The 14,901-nt window shown below is 31.8% G+C and overlaps 2 protein-coding genes and 1 long non-coding RNA gene across 3 annotated transcripts; 1 reads left to right on the plus strand and 2 right to left on the minus strand.

Moving 5' to 3' along the window:
- Positions 1-5,074: 5,074 nt before the first annotated feature.
- LOC106407268 (purple acid phosphatase 7-like) lies at positions 5,075-11,598 on the minus strand. Its single transcript, XM_013848108.3, has 7 exons — positions 11,070-11,598; positions 6,785-6,941; positions 6,553-6,660; positions 6,126-6,253; positions 5,901-6,029; positions 5,687-5,751; positions 5,075-5,504 (listed from the first exon to the last, which is right to left on the minus strand). The coding sequence occupies exons 1-7, from the start codon at positions 11,247-11,249 to the stop codon at positions 5,270-5,272; spliced, it is 1,002 nt and encodes a 333-aa protein (XP_013703562.1). The 5' UTR covers positions 11,250-11,598; the 3' UTR covers positions 5,075-5,269.
- Positions 7,912-8,844, plus strand: LOC106407270. The gene is made up of 3 exons (XR_001281695.3): positions 7,912-8,037; positions 8,134-8,209; positions 8,624-8,844. It is a non-coding gene; the product is annotated as an uncharacterized LOC106407270 (long non-coding RNA).
- A 234-nt stretch (positions 11,599-11,832) lies between the features above and the next one.
- Positions 11,833-14,541, minus strand: LOC106411036 (purple acid phosphatase 8-like). The gene is made up of 7 exons (XM_013851708.3): positions 14,283-14,541; positions 13,226-13,382; positions 12,996-13,103; positions 12,787-12,914; positions 12,503-12,631; positions 12,363-12,430; positions 11,833-12,257 (listed from the first exon to the last, which is right to left on the minus strand). Exons 1-7 carry the CDS (start codon positions 14,478-14,480, stop codon positions 12,041-12,043), a joined length of 1,005 nt encoding a protein of 334 aa, XP_013707162.1. The 5' UTR covers positions 14,481-14,541; the 3' UTR covers positions 11,833-12,040.
- Positions 14,542-14,901: the final 360 nt, after the last annotated feature.

Here is a 14,901-nt window from a genome sequence, read left to right on the forward strand (position 1 = left end):
GGTCCTCCATAAAAACTGATATGTACCACGTGAAACCAAAGGAAGAGACATAGTGGACAAGACGATGTGCAGAGTTTCAGCTTCATCAGACCTCACAGCCGGTAAAGACAAAGAATCTCCAATCGCAGACTCAAAAATTGATATTGACAGTGGGATGCACAGGTCTTTGGGATGCTGAGCGTGGGATGCGCAGGTCCATGTGACAAGTTGTCCCAAGAGCAGATAAGAGTCGCTGATCTACCATCTCCAATTGAACATTACCAAAATTAGTTCAATTGGTTCACCAATCATACCAAAAAAAGTCGCTGATCTACCATCTCCAATTGAACATTACCAAAATTCATGGACAGTAGGCTTTATAGAGATCATACCTCGAATTTTAGAAGAGAAACGTTGAGATTTTTTAACCTCCCAACCGCTTTTCGTTTGAAAAACATTATGCTGCACCCACTCAACCATAAGGACGAGCTTGGAGAGAAGAAGTTCCATACTCTCTCTCTTCAAATGAAAGCCTATTTGGAAGTTTTCAAGTTCCCGGATACCAAGTCTACCTTTCTTCTTCGGTTTATAAATGTTATGGTTCAATCATATAGAATTGAAAAAATAACTTAATTCGATCGAACCAACTTTGCAGTAAACCCTATACCTAAACACTAAACAATAAACAATGAACCATATATTTTTAGATTATACAACAAACTTGTACTATGATAATAATAGACCATAATAACCTAGCGAATTATGATTAGGATAACTATATGATTTATTTATCACTAACCGAGATTGAAAATGTGGTAGTTAAGAACGGTTTATTGAAGCTAATCTCGTATTAGTAATGTCAGCAAGTTTAGTGAATTTTTTCCTAAATGGCGTTGAATCATATTTGAATCATCAATACACGTTATTTTTGTCATGTTACATTTTAGATCTAATCAAACTATTGCATTTCACTTAAATATGTTCTCAATTAATAGTATGATTTCAAGAACTTGTTAAGAAAGCTAGTTTGTGAGAGAGTGAAAAGTTAAATGTCACTATCTCTAAGAGATTGTCAAGATACTTACCTTTTGAAAGGGTAAAAGAAAAGGAAAAATAAAAGGTATTATAAAAGGACACTGGATTCTGGGTAATATGCCCCTCAAAATGGTCATTTGGTTCAACAAAATATTTATCTACGAACTGTGTTGTGTCCATTAAGAGAAGAGAACATCTACAAGATGGCTTGTTTGAAGTAATTCTCATATATTTTAAATTGAAAATGGTATTTACTTTTTAATGTTAAGCTGAGTAGATCATCTCTAACGTGTTTTGATATTTTTTATGGTTTTATAATAGTTGTTGTTGTCCGTGTGTGGACATCGTTGTCGGCAAAATCATAAGATACCACATGCTTCTTGCTCTTAAGGGATTTTTATACGAGTATGTGCAGGTTACACCAACACATTTTATCGTAATTAGCTATATTACTATATTCCACTATTTTCATACTGTACATTTATCATATTGGCTATGTTATCCCTATGGATAATATACCGATAAATCTCCTTTAAATACTTACTTTAGTTAATTAATAATTTATTTATTTTTCTTCTTCTTCTTCTTTAACGTCTTCATGGCTTCCAAAATCTCTTTCTGATTTATCTTAATCTCCTTTTCTTCTGTTTTTTTTTCCTCTATTTCTGATTTATCTTAATCTCCTTTTCTTCAGAATAGAAATGAAATTGGTGATTTTTCCTGTAATTTTTTCATCAGGTTCTAATATAATTTCATTTCCCCCCGCATTTATGGTAAAAAATCTCAGGGTTCCTTTTCATAGATTTTGAACCAATTTCTTCAATTTTAATTAGTTTTTAATCTTCGCTGAAATTAATCTACCAAAATTTCTTTAATATCGAACCAGTTTTTTAATCCATAAAACCAGATAAGTACATTTTCTAATCAGCAATAGTTTTGTTGTTGTGTCTATGTAAGTTTTGTTTTTCCACCATTGATGTTAAAAAATATATTTGTTTTGATTCATAGTATTGTATAACATTTTTATTACAATACTGATTTGATATGTTTTCCCTTCTCTTATTATTTATGTTCTTCATTGTATTGACTGTATATTACATAGCTTTCTTTGATAGCTAGTATTGTAATCAGTTAATTATTTGGTTACACAAATGTTTAGCTAATCATTTCCATGGGACGACTTGTAAAATCTGCCAAAATATATAGAAACATAGTACCAGACTCGTTGTTGATAGTGATACATTTTTGTACAAGTTATCTAGATTGTTATACATATAAAAATTCACTTATCCGGTATTTAATATATTGTTTACATGATAATTGTTAAATTAACTGTATATTACATATAATTCCTTGTCAAGTAGTATTTTAACCAGCTAATCATTCGTTTAGTGGGTAACTCACATAATAACTACACTAACTATGAGGTCTCTTATTTGTTGTGTAACAAATTTTTTGTCCGATTAACATTATATTTACACATCTAAATAATTATTTCTAAATAACAAAAAAATTACCTTCTTGGCTATTGTCACTAATTGTCCCCTCCAGCGTTCCACATTCTGAAGTTTTGATTGAAATCTCAGAAAATTATCTTCTAAGCAGACTTTCCTGGAAACATAATCAACCAACCAGAGAAATTTGATAATCTGAAGTTAGATATAACCCCTGTTCGGAAACTCGCTACGCGTAACGCGTGCGGCTGACCCGGGCCTAGCGATTTTTTGAAAAATCGGAAAAAATCGGGGAGTACTCGGGGCCTAGTTTTTAATAATTTAATATTAATAATATTTATATTTGTGATATATCAAATTAATATGGATCAATCAAATAAATTTATGAATCGGTTATATAAAATTGCAAACGCCAAGTAACAGAGAAAGTAATTTGGTCTAGTGGTTTAGATATCATGTTCACGTGCAGTATTACGTCCCCACCAAGGTTCGAGGCTCCATTTTACCCAATATGCGTTTAATGAGTATCAAATTACGTTTCTCTCCTCGTCTCTTTCCTCTACAAATCTAAGCAGCCGCCTCTGATTTTTTTTTCTTCACCATTTTTGTCGATTTATCTTGTTTTCTTGTAGATTACAGATAGATTTGATCGTTTTATAACCCAAAATCAAGTTTTAGAATTTTATAGTTATAAAAACTGGATAAACTGAAGATTTTCAATTTTTAAACCTCATAACCGCACAAAAACATTTGCTATAACACGGCCGAGTTTCTTAAACCACGGTCTATGCGGTCAATACGCGTCTGGCCGCATAATGTCACCGCACCGGTGCAATTCGCCACGGTGAGGGTCCGTGGAGCGTTTTTCCAGACGATTAAGCGGCAGTTCGCCCGCGTTTTTGAACAAGGGATATAACCAAGAAATAAAATAACCAAGAGAGAGAAAGAGAAAAGGATCTTGAAAATTGGTGAGGTAGTATGAGGTGCAGAAATATCATGAGAGATGAAGAGAGATCATGATGAAAGTTTGTATGATTAGAGATGTTGAAATCTCACCCTTTATGAAGTTTCAAAATAGCTGCTCGTCACCCTTTATGAAATGTCAAAAAATAAATAAATAGATGCTCGTAGTGAATCTTAAGTGAATGGTAAAGGATGACCGAATGATTATGTATGTTGTAAATTTATATTGTTCAGTTTTGTTTGGAAACATAAGAATAAGAAAAGTAGAGGAATAAGATGGGTAAAGGAGACTATGACAATGTAAAGAAAGATAAGAAGAATTTTTTGTTTAATTATATGGGGTTTTATACTTTGACAAAATATTTTAAAGATTGCACATATCTAATAAAATCTTGGTCTATATATATATATATATCATCGAATAGCCTACCATTTCCTTACGGAAAATATATTGTAAAGGCTTCCAATGTAATTTTGCATGCTCTTTTGTTACTGTAGCTTTTACAGATTTACTGTTTTAGGTACTTTGTAAATTTCTAACTCTTTTATGAATTTTTGGCTAATTGACTCTTTATAATGATTATGGACTTCAAAATTAAAGCTTTAAAGGCCCATTTTCCTTTAAGGGTTCAAATTAAAATAGTATAATATTTTCGCAGTCCATTTAATTAAATTGATCAAAAAAAAATTACAAAGTTGGTTCGAACAAGCAGCAAAATAAATAAAAAGTTGTGGTTAGGTTATAGGCTTATAGCTTAGAGAAAGAGAAAGCATCTCTTGAAAACAAGCAAATTGTTGATTTATGAGAATCATTATCGATTTTTCCAACGAGATATCTGTCTTGCTGTTTAGCAAACCATGATAACTAATTAACTACACCATGGATATGGAATCGATCGAAGTTCAAAAAGTGCAAACACATGAAATAGATGGTGGCTGACTTAACACCAAAAAACGTGTCTACACCATCAACGAAAAAATTATGACGGAAAAAGATGTTTCCATGAGAATGGAGAAGCTAGTGAAGAAAACTTTGGTTTTTACAGTGTAAAATAATAAAACTATTTTCATTTTAAAAAAAAAACAGTTTTACATCAAAAGCTTCATAATCTGATTTATACACAGTTCAATCTAGTTATTGAGTTTTCGAGAGAACCATGAGATGAGAACACTCTCATACAATTCTTGTTTTCTGTTTCACGGAAAACGCTTAGCCGATTTCGGATTGTCTTGTTGATGATCCATAGAGTGTACTAGTACTTGAAATGCATACTATAAGTAGTAGTAATGTGTGGTCGTCGAAGTCATGACAGACCATGGCCGTATCCATGGCCGTATATGCGTTTTTCATAACTCCTTTGATGAGGTATTTCTTTATCATACTTGAGTAGCTTCGTTAAAAGAAAAGATGGTCTTGTGGTTTCCTAAGCGATTTTGCATAAAAAACAAATAGTGTCGGTATTTTGATCACCTTTTCCATTGTGTCTCCAGTTGAGAGACGATCTTGCATCGCCATCTATGTAATGATCGCGAACTTTGGGGTAGTTTGGAAGAATCATACACTGGTAAACCAATTGCAAGGTTGTAAAAATAATAGTATTACTCCATGAGTTTGCTTTCCAACTTGTTAATTAAAAACCATATTTGAATACAAAATTTAGCAATTATAGAGAATGTTGTAGAATTACAATAACTTGAGGCCAAAAGCTAGAACCAGTGATATATGTGCACATCATGCGGTCTCAGATAACCCATACAACAATTGAAATGGATACATCTCTTATTATCTTATAAGTAAACAATCTCAAATTAAAGTATGTTTGAATCTCTCAATCTTTTTAGGGGAATAATCTTTTATAGGAACCAAAAGTTTTGGACTTTTTGGACAAGGTGGATTGGTGAAGAACATTGCCGGAAATGTCATAGTAGATGAACTTAGTTTGAGAGTGAGTGATGTGAAGAGACATGAAACCTTGCCCGTCGTAATAAAGTTTGAGTTCTTTTGGATCCCATGGCAAAATAACTCCTCTCCAGGCCTTTGATCCTCCTCCACTTGTCAGAAATTGAATCTCACTTCACCGATTTGAAACAATGAATTATTTAGCTTTTGTTTTAATAGTAAACATTTAAACTTAACCAAATGTTTGACCCAAAACTCAATTAAGTTCAAATAAACTGATTTAGTGTTTTTTTTCATACAATAATGTAAACCACCACCTCTTTTTGATTAAAAGAAGATGTAAATAGAGTTTTACCTGTCAGATCCAATGTGTTGCAAGCAATGATCATGTCCGTTTATATACAAGTCCACTTTATTCTCCTTCAATAGTAAATAAAAGACCACAACAAAGTACTAAATAGAGATATAAAAATAATAATAGTAATAATAATAAGAATAATAATAACAATAATAATAATAATAACAATAATAACATGCAATGATCTTTTTTTGAGCGTTAAACAATTTACCTCCAGAATAGGAAGAAGTTGATCGACTAGGTCTTGGGTCACGCCATGTTGACCTGCGGTTTTGATGCCATGATGCCCCACGACAAATTTCCATGTGGCACGCGACTTTTTCATCTCTAAATCTAAATCCTAATGTTTCAATAGCAAATGTTAGAATTACCAGACGATATCAAAATCAAGATGGAGATGTGTGATTATTAATCTTTCAGAAACAAAATGTATTACATGTAAGAGGTTGGAGATATATTTATCCCTGGGTAACACGTTGCTCCAGTCGTAAGTGTGATCTTCTGGATCTGTGAAATATTTTTCTACAAATGGATTTGTGTCCACGAAGAAAAACTCCACCATTCCTATAACCACCAAAACAATTATCAAATGGATTTTTGTACTCTACAAAGAGAAACAACCACAGGGAGCTAGCTTGTTCAATATTACTATAGCTCGAATTTCAAACTTAAATATGAGTTTAGACTTACCAAGGCAATGTATATTATGCAACAGTACATTTCTGTTTGAAGGCCAGTTTAAAAAAAAAAACAGTACATTTCTAAGTCAGAATCCAAGAAATCTTTTGTGTCTAATCCAACATTACCGTCATTAACCTAAATATAATGGATACATAAAAGGAAAAAGAAGAAGAAAAATGAACCTGAGCATAAGACAAAAGATCTGCGACAAAACCATCTCCAATCTTTTTGGGTAAGAACATGACTTAGTTGTGCTGAAACATTTCCTCTGTAATCATGGTTCCCCAAAACTGCAATAATATCAGAGTTTGAACCCACGTTTATTATTCAGAGATATCACAGATAAGTATTAGTCAATCATTAAAAGGATGTCTTTTTTTTTTGTGCGACTTCATTAAAAGGATGTCATATTACCAGAATACCACTGTTTTTGGAGACTAGGATGAGTGTAGATGTGAGAGAACGAGGCTTCAAAAGCAGGATCAGTGTCTCCTTTTAAACCGTCGTCATAGAAATTATCTCCTAGTGATATCACAAAATCTATGTCTAGTTGCTCTCCCACAATTCCCATCTGCCATTTTTCAAAAATCTATTATTATAAAAGAGTGTTTGCTTCACTCTCATGAAGCCACATAGAATGCCAGCTAGATAAGTTGGACTCTCTCGCTTCGACACGTGTCGCATAAGTATGAAACCCGGCGTTTCATTGCAGAAAAGAAACGAAGGTCGTCTCTTCCACTTCGTGCGATGGCGACTCGGCGCCGTTTGCGTTTCTTCCCACGATCTGAAACGTCTGAGTTAAGGCTTCGTGTTTAATCCCAGTGATTTACTCCCCCACATGTCGTCTTCAATACTTTGTTTCGATCTGAAAGGCGGTGTTTGTTCTGTATAAATATGTGTGAGTATTCATCTCCTTAATCTCATCTTATCTTCGTATCTCCTATATTTTTTGCCGGTGTGGACTTGCTCGGATCTCTCTTTGTCTGATGCCTCAGTGGTTCTGTGTTGGTACTCTATGCCCGTGGTGGAGGTTTTCTGGTCTGTTCTGGTATCTCTCTATGAACTTGGAAGCTTGAGCCTCTTCTCGCCTCTCTCGGTGGTGGTTTTGTGCCACCGAAGGTTTATTGCGGCGAGTAACCCTTGACGGTGGCTTATTCGTTTGTTTCTTTAAGGTTTTTGGTCGCTGGTTTACTCGTTGGACTTTGCCTCCACAGATCGTTCCTACTTTCTTTTTTTATTGATTATTTCATTATTCTCTTGAGTTCTTTTGTTTATCAATTTTAGCTAAACCTCTCTATGTTTTTTTGGTGTTTTATTTATTCTTACATGCAAGGACTGCAAATCTTCAACGGGTCAGAAGATTGTGAACTGAACCTGATCAACAAAAGCCAAGCTAATCACATGAGATATTTTGGTCAGGGTCAACAGCTGTGGCAAGTGGAATGTTTTTGCTTATAATTCCATCGTATATTTTTAAATTAAAACCTCAGATTGGAGACAAACTAAATTTATAAATGGAACTGTTGGTTTTGTCTTACCTTGCAGGCTTGGATTGCAAACTTTTAAAAGAATGTTGTTCAAGCAGATGCGAAATAGAAGTATTCAGTCAGACATTTAGAGTTGTGTAGGAAGCATGTAGCTCACGATTTGTCTGTCACTTTTTAAAGGTAATTCTTTTGTCTTCTCTAATACATTGCAATATATGTCTCTAATTTGCTCTAGATTAATTATTATTTGGGTCTGATTAATATTTTATTTCTTAGATTTGGTGCAGTGCTCATGAATATGTAGAACCTAATGTGGTACTTGAGAGAGGACTCGAAAGCTTTCTTGATAAAGGTATTTTCCAGTTTCTTAGTTTAATGCTCAAAGCTTGACCGTCTATTGAAAATCTACAAACCCGTACAATACTCTCGCTAACATCCTTAGTATTTCTAATACGTCAAAGAAAATTGAAACCATAAAGCATGAAATTGTAAGCATATGCATCTACGCTACTTTACTGGTAGACAGATAAGAGAGTAAGCATATGTGTTTTGTCTTAGATAGATAAAATATTCTCAGTACGCTCTATGGTCATAAATTCTCTTGCCAGCATGTGATTTTTAGACAAAGTTGTAGCATCAATGCGATTGAGTTTATTGATGAACATGGGTCTTTGGTTCGCCTTCGCCATGCTCAGGTTCATAGTTGCATGTTTCTCACATTACGGTGCATAATTTTTTTTTTTTTTGTAATCTGGCTACGGTGCAGAGAGTTCATAGAAGAGTTATTGGCCAAAACAAAATTGTCATAGCTATTATCCTGGCGATCCTACGTCCATGTGTTGAGCTCGAGAACCCAAACCGCCAAATCCAATGTTATGAATTTCTTAAAAGTATTCTATGTACTTTATCTTTTGTGTAGTATTTCTTTTCATTCTACTTAATTCTACATATAAAATCACTTGGTTGTATTCGCTGAGAACATATTTGCAAACTGTGCATTTACATAATGTAGTTATCAGTTCTCATATTTTTCTTTTTTCCGGTGACAGTCAATAGTATTTCACCGTAATGCATTTAGATAATTCAGATTAGCCAAGTAAATAACTCTATGAAGCTAATTCTTCACAAGTTGAATAAATTTAACCCTAGATTTAATAACCAACAAAACGTTGGTAAGGGTTTCACAAGAGTATGGTTAGCCTCTACAAGGCATTCCAGGATTAATAAAATTAATAAATAACATCAGAATCATTCTATTAACAGTATTTTCAACAAAATGTTACTACCTAAACTTACCCAACAACAACTACATCATGCAACAACAACAAAAAATGAAAAATTGAGTTACTTCCCGCGGGAAGTATTTGGTATTTTCCGTTTCTTCGGATGATAAGATGGGTCAACTATTTGCTTCATTAGTTACAACAGTGGCACCTGCAGAATCCGCTATTGGATTAGCCATTTTTTTTATAACTTTCCGAGTCCAAGAGACTTTTGTTGTAAAATTTATTAATAGCATTCAAGGATAATATAAAATTATAGTAAAAAAAATGTTCTAACATGATATATATATGTATAGAGTAAATTATATTTTCGGTAAATCATAGTCTAATAAATCAGCAAAAATATCTTTTAAAAATACAGTAACTTTCTCTAACCATACAATAAATTAATTATATATAAGGAAGCCATTATTAAAACTATTCTAAATTTAATAAGTGAATTTTATTTTAGAAAACCTAATAAGTTATTGGGATAATATTTTTATTAAGTCCATAAATATAATAATATATAAAATATTCAGTCATATATTTATTTAAATATTGATAATTAAAATTATGTTTTGATTCTCTTTTTTAAACAAATAATTTTCAATTATGCTGAATTATATATTCATGTTCAATTATTAAAATATGTAAAATAAACAAAAAATACAGGTACATTCGATATATACAAAATATAAAATAAACAATGTTTTGAGTATTAAACTTTACCACAACAATAAAAACGCAAATCTACTTACTATATATAAAATTTTGAGCAAATATTTAGGAAAATGTATACCATTTTAATCATGAAAATCGTGTCATGCTAATATAAACTTTTAATTTCTAATAAGACTAATAAATAATAAATAATAAATAGGTTTAGTTTGATATATGCGAAGATGATATAAAATGTGTTCTCATTATAAAAACATTGCAAAAAAATAAAAATAATAACTAAAATAGTATAATGTCATAAAATATATTTGACAACAAATAAAAAAAACAAAAACAAGTTAGAAAAATAAACGAACATCAAACAAACGTTAAGTAAATAAATATAATACCTCTCATCACTTAAAATTTTCTACAAGACAAAAATCATTATTATACACATCTCTTGCAAATGAAAATCTAAAACACAAACCATAAAATCATACAAAAAATAAAAATCTAGATAACAAGTAAAATATATCCAGCCCGTAGGGCGGGCCAACCCTAGTTTATTATATAGATATTTTTTTGTAAGGACATTTGATCATGTTGAGGTTTTCTAGAATTTAACAATATCTGGCTGCACTAATTTTTTATATTAAATCTACAATAAAAGATAATATTGAATACCAAACAAAAGTCGTCGTAGTTAGGATATTTTAGATTTATTTATTTGTTTAGTTTTATTTTGAATCAGAACTTAAGCTTCTTTCTTTCTATCACTTAGGGAATATGCTTTGTAAATGAAACGTATCAACTCTTCAATTACAAGGATATTTTCAGGAATATGTTGTTCAATTCCCCGAAAAAAATGATTTTTTAATCAATTCAATGTCTATGTATTGCGTAGAATGAATGACTTCCTTTTTCTTTTTTTGAGCAACGAATGAATTCCTATTATGAAGAATTGTACGCACCATACAAATAGCTGCCCAAAGGTTGAATGATTTAATGGAAAAAAACAAACAACCATACATATTAAAATAAAAACACGTTTCCACTAAAAATCAAACCTAATCATTTTGGTGGTATATACAGAACATAGTCCTGATATAAAATAGTGCATTTCTATCCTACAACCAAACATCAGAAACATCTATTGCATCCTTCAAGTTAATTTTAATCTTTTTTTCATTAACCATTCTGTTATTGTATTTGCAGCCTTGAACAGGCATGTATATGCTTTTACACTGTCGAACGTTGTAGTCGTGTTTTTCTTATATTACTGGTTACCTGATGAGCAACGAGAGATTGATTAAAACCTCCTTGTCGTCCCCAATCTCCGACGACCAGAATATTCAAAGAGCCATCGGATTTCGTCACCGGATGATCCAACCTTTCAAGCTTTGACAAAGAACCATTGAAGAAGATGCATAGAATAAGAAAAATCAAACGTACGCTGAACATCTTCATCTTAGTTCTTCTTAATTGTTTTCTCTGGTCTTAAGAAAATCAAGAAATCCAATGTTTATATTGAGAGAGAGAGAAGTCTAGGTGCCAATTAATATTAGATGAATTCGTAAGGAAATCATGGTCCATAAATTATTGAAGAAGTCATATAATCATTTTACTATGTAAATTAACAGGACTTTGAGTCTTTAAGGAAATTAAATACAATACAGCTTTTGCTTATGTAATATAATTATTTAAGGTCTGGGCGATGCTCGTGTATTTACGCGTTTACGTCAAAGTGTTTATCTTCCAGATTTTTTTCTATTCATTTCTAATTATGTACATATACTTTTCCCTATTCATGTATGATTGTATGGTATTATTCTTGGATATTTGATGCATGAATATAATCTTTGAGATTTTGAAATAACTAGTAAAATATCCTTGTGGCCATTTTAAAAATCACAAAAAATTAAATAATTTCAAATATCTAAATATAGTGGAATAATATACTACTAATAAATTATCCAAAATATTATACACACTTTAACCCAAAATCAAAAAGGCAGTGCGCCACGAGAACCATGCGTATCTGCTATGCATATAAGAAAATGAATGAAATAATAAACAAGTTAAGGGGATAGACATATGTCTTTAGTTTACATGTAAATTTCCCTGTCTCAAACTTTATTAGCTGGAATAGTCACACATCATAAAAAATGTTTATGTCACGTGAAAAACCACCACCAAATATAAAAACAATGAAATACTAATATGAATATTTGTTTCTCAACTTTTTGTAATCAGATCGTTTAGATATCCGTATAAATCCCCTTCTTATAAGTGTTCCATCGATGCAGAACGCGACCATATCCATCGTAAAAATCTACTCGCAGTTCTGCTTCCGATAGATAAACCGACATGAAACCTTGTCCATCGTAGTAAAACCTCATCTCTTGCGGGTTCCACTCATTCACATCCCCTTTCCACGCCTTTGACCCACCGCCACTTGTCATAAATTGTATTCCACTGGAGATAACACAAAACATGCGTACCGTTTTGTTTTTAACCTCTTACGTTACATATAGAATCCACAATTAATAGATGAATTGATTAATGCAAAGTATGAGTCACCTGTTAATGCTGCTTATGTGCTCCAAGCAATGATCATGCCCGTTTATGTACATATCCACTTCATTAGCCTAATTTTCAAGAAATCAAAGTCTTTCATGTTTAATATTACGCAGTTTGATTTTTATGATAGTAAAAGTTACCTCAAGGATAGGTAAAAGTTGCTTTTCAAGCTCTTTCGTGATACCGTGATGACCTGCACTTTTGATTGTGTGGTGACCTACCACTACTTTCCATTTCGCCACTGATTCATGAAATGACACATCGAGATCCTATAATTGTATATATCTTTGACAGAGTGATTATTTTTATCAATTTTTAATAAAAAAGATTTTAAAATAAGATAATGACTTAGAAATATCTATTAATACTATTTCAATATAGAATGTCAAAAAGCTAGGGTGTGAGAGAGTACAAAGTTGATTACCGCTAAGAGATTGTTAAGATACTTGTTTCTTGGTAATACGCCGCTCCAATCATAAACATGGTCCTTTGGTTCATCAAAATATTTATCTACGAACGGTGTTGTGTCTATGAAGAAAATATCGACGATATCTACAAAAAGGATAGTTTGAAGTAGTTATTATATATTTCAAAATGAAAATGATATTTACTTTCTGTTGTTAAGTTAATTACCGGCATTAACAACGTAAGATCTTAAACAAACCCATCGACAGTCCAAATCCTTCAGTATCGGGCTGAGTTGTGCATCGACGTTACCTCTATAATCATGATTTCCTAATACTGGTAGTAGATAGAAAAGAGTAAAAAAGTATTTGTAAAAACCTCGTTATAAAAAAGAAATATAAATGATATTTAGTTCAATTTGTTGTCTTAATTTCAGTTGGAAAATATAGCTTACTTACCATTATACCATGGCTTTTGTAAGCTGGGTGCTGTGTAAATATTGGTAAAAGAATCTTGAAATTGACAATCATATGGACTTGTTATTCCGTCATCGTAAAAGTTATCTCCAGTCGAAATCACGAAATCGATATTTAAATTCTTTCCTGTTTTTCCCATCTGAACAGAAAGAATTATATTTCCTCTGTTCTAAAATACTTAATGTTTTGGATGTACACGCAAAAATTAAAGTATACACTATTTTTTAAATAATAACACTAAAAATATAAATTAAAATTAATTCAGCCAATCCTTAAAAATAAGTATAAAACATCATTAATCACATAGTTTTCAATAAAACTAAAACTAATATAAACATATCAAACATAATCTCTTTTGAAACATCAAAAAATCTCCAAAACATCATCTATTTTGGAACGGAGGGAGTAGTAATCAATATTGATTAGTAAAGTAAATAAAAAAGGGTAATATATATGATATGAAAATAATAGAAAACAAAGATGACGTATACAAGTAGAAATAGAAGATGCAATGCAAATAATTTAAGATTATTAATTATCCCCGCAACATTTTATTTTTATGCAATTTTAGTGAATCCCATTAACACGCACAAAAGAAAAGTTGCGTAAATAACAAAAATATATAAAAACATCATTCTCCTCTCCAACCTGTTATTTAGACATCTAATTTTAAAATATCAAAATTTTAAATAAGACTGAAATTACGTTTTACATGCAATAGTCGGTTTATTAGTAATTGTTATTATTATTATCGGTTACTTCAATAGCCTGATCAGTAATTTACTCAAGAATGCATTAGACGTCAAGAAAACACAATATTACACGCTTCTCTCGCTTAAGATATCATATACTATTAACTATTATATGATTTATCTAATCATCTTCGTCTTTTCTTCTAATTCTTCTCAGTTCTCATATCAGTTCTAACCAGTAACCACGCCGTATAAAAGAACTTGAAATGAGCCAAATTAGAAACAAGGATGAAATATTGATTCTTGATAAGGCATACATATATATGTATATACCTATGTTTACGTACCTGAAGAGCTACTTGAGACTGATTGTAAGAACCTCTTCTTCCCCAGTCGCCGACAACGAGAAAACTGAGTGTACCATCGGATTTTGGTGGTTGCACCAACCGTCCTAGCTCCGCCCTGGAGTTATAGATCGATAATAAAATGATCAAACAGAAAACAGAAGATGAGAATTTTACGGGCTTATCTCTCATGGTCTCCATTGAGAGACGAGCTAGGGGGTGCTGGTGGTGGTGGATTTTTGTGTTGGTGTGGCTTTGTGTATTTATAGGACTTATGTGGACAGATTTTTAAAAAATTAATCAATGTAATGATTGTGAAGTTTGTACCTCATAAACGTGTATATGTTAGGTGTTTTTTTAAACTATATGTTAGGTATTTAAGAAAATTTATAGGATGTAATAGTCACTAGCTAAAAACGTTGATCAAATCTTTATTTCATAAACTCACTGCTTGATAGTTTTTTTTTTGTTTAACACTGATTGATAGTTTTACATAAAAAAAAGTTAAAAATCATCATGCTGCGAATGATGTAATAGTCACAAGTTATATATTTGTCTTTTTGTTTAGTGCTCGTCAAAACTTTATCATCATTCACCGCAAGATGTAATAGTCACAAGTTAT

The sequence above is a fragment of the Brassica napus genome, chromosome C7, assembly GCF_020379485.1.
Source record: "Brassica napus cultivar Da-Ae chromosome C7, Da-Ae, whole genome shotgun sequence".
Lineage (NCBI taxonomy): Eukaryota > Viridiplantae > Streptophyta > Magnoliopsida > Brassicales > Brassicaceae > Brassica > Brassica napus.

Coding starts and splice junctions, on each gene's coding strand:
- LOC106407268 (XM_013848108.3), bottom strand. CDS start 11,249: ATGAAGATGTTCAGCGTACGTTTGATTTTTCTTATTCTATGCATCTTC. Junction 6,254..6,552: donor ATCTTTTGTCTTATGCTCAG/GTTCATTTTTCT, acceptor TGGTGGTTATAG/GAATGGTGGAGTTTTTCTTC. Junction 6,030..6,125: donor ATATCTCCAACCTCTTACAT/GTAATACATTTT, acceptor TTGAAACATTAG/GATTTAGATTTAGAGATGAA.
- LOC106411036 (XM_013851708.3), bottom strand. CDS start 14,480: ATGGAGACCATGAGAGATAAGCCCGTAAAATTCTCATCTTCTGTTTTC. Junction 12,915..12,995: donor ATCTTACGTTGTTAATGCCG/GTAATTAACTTA, acceptor TCCTTTTTGTAG/ATATCGTCGATATTTTCTTC. Junction 12,632..12,786: donor ATCTTAACAATCTCTTAGCG/GTAATCAACTTT, acceptor ATACAATTATAG/GATCTCGATGTGTCATTTCA.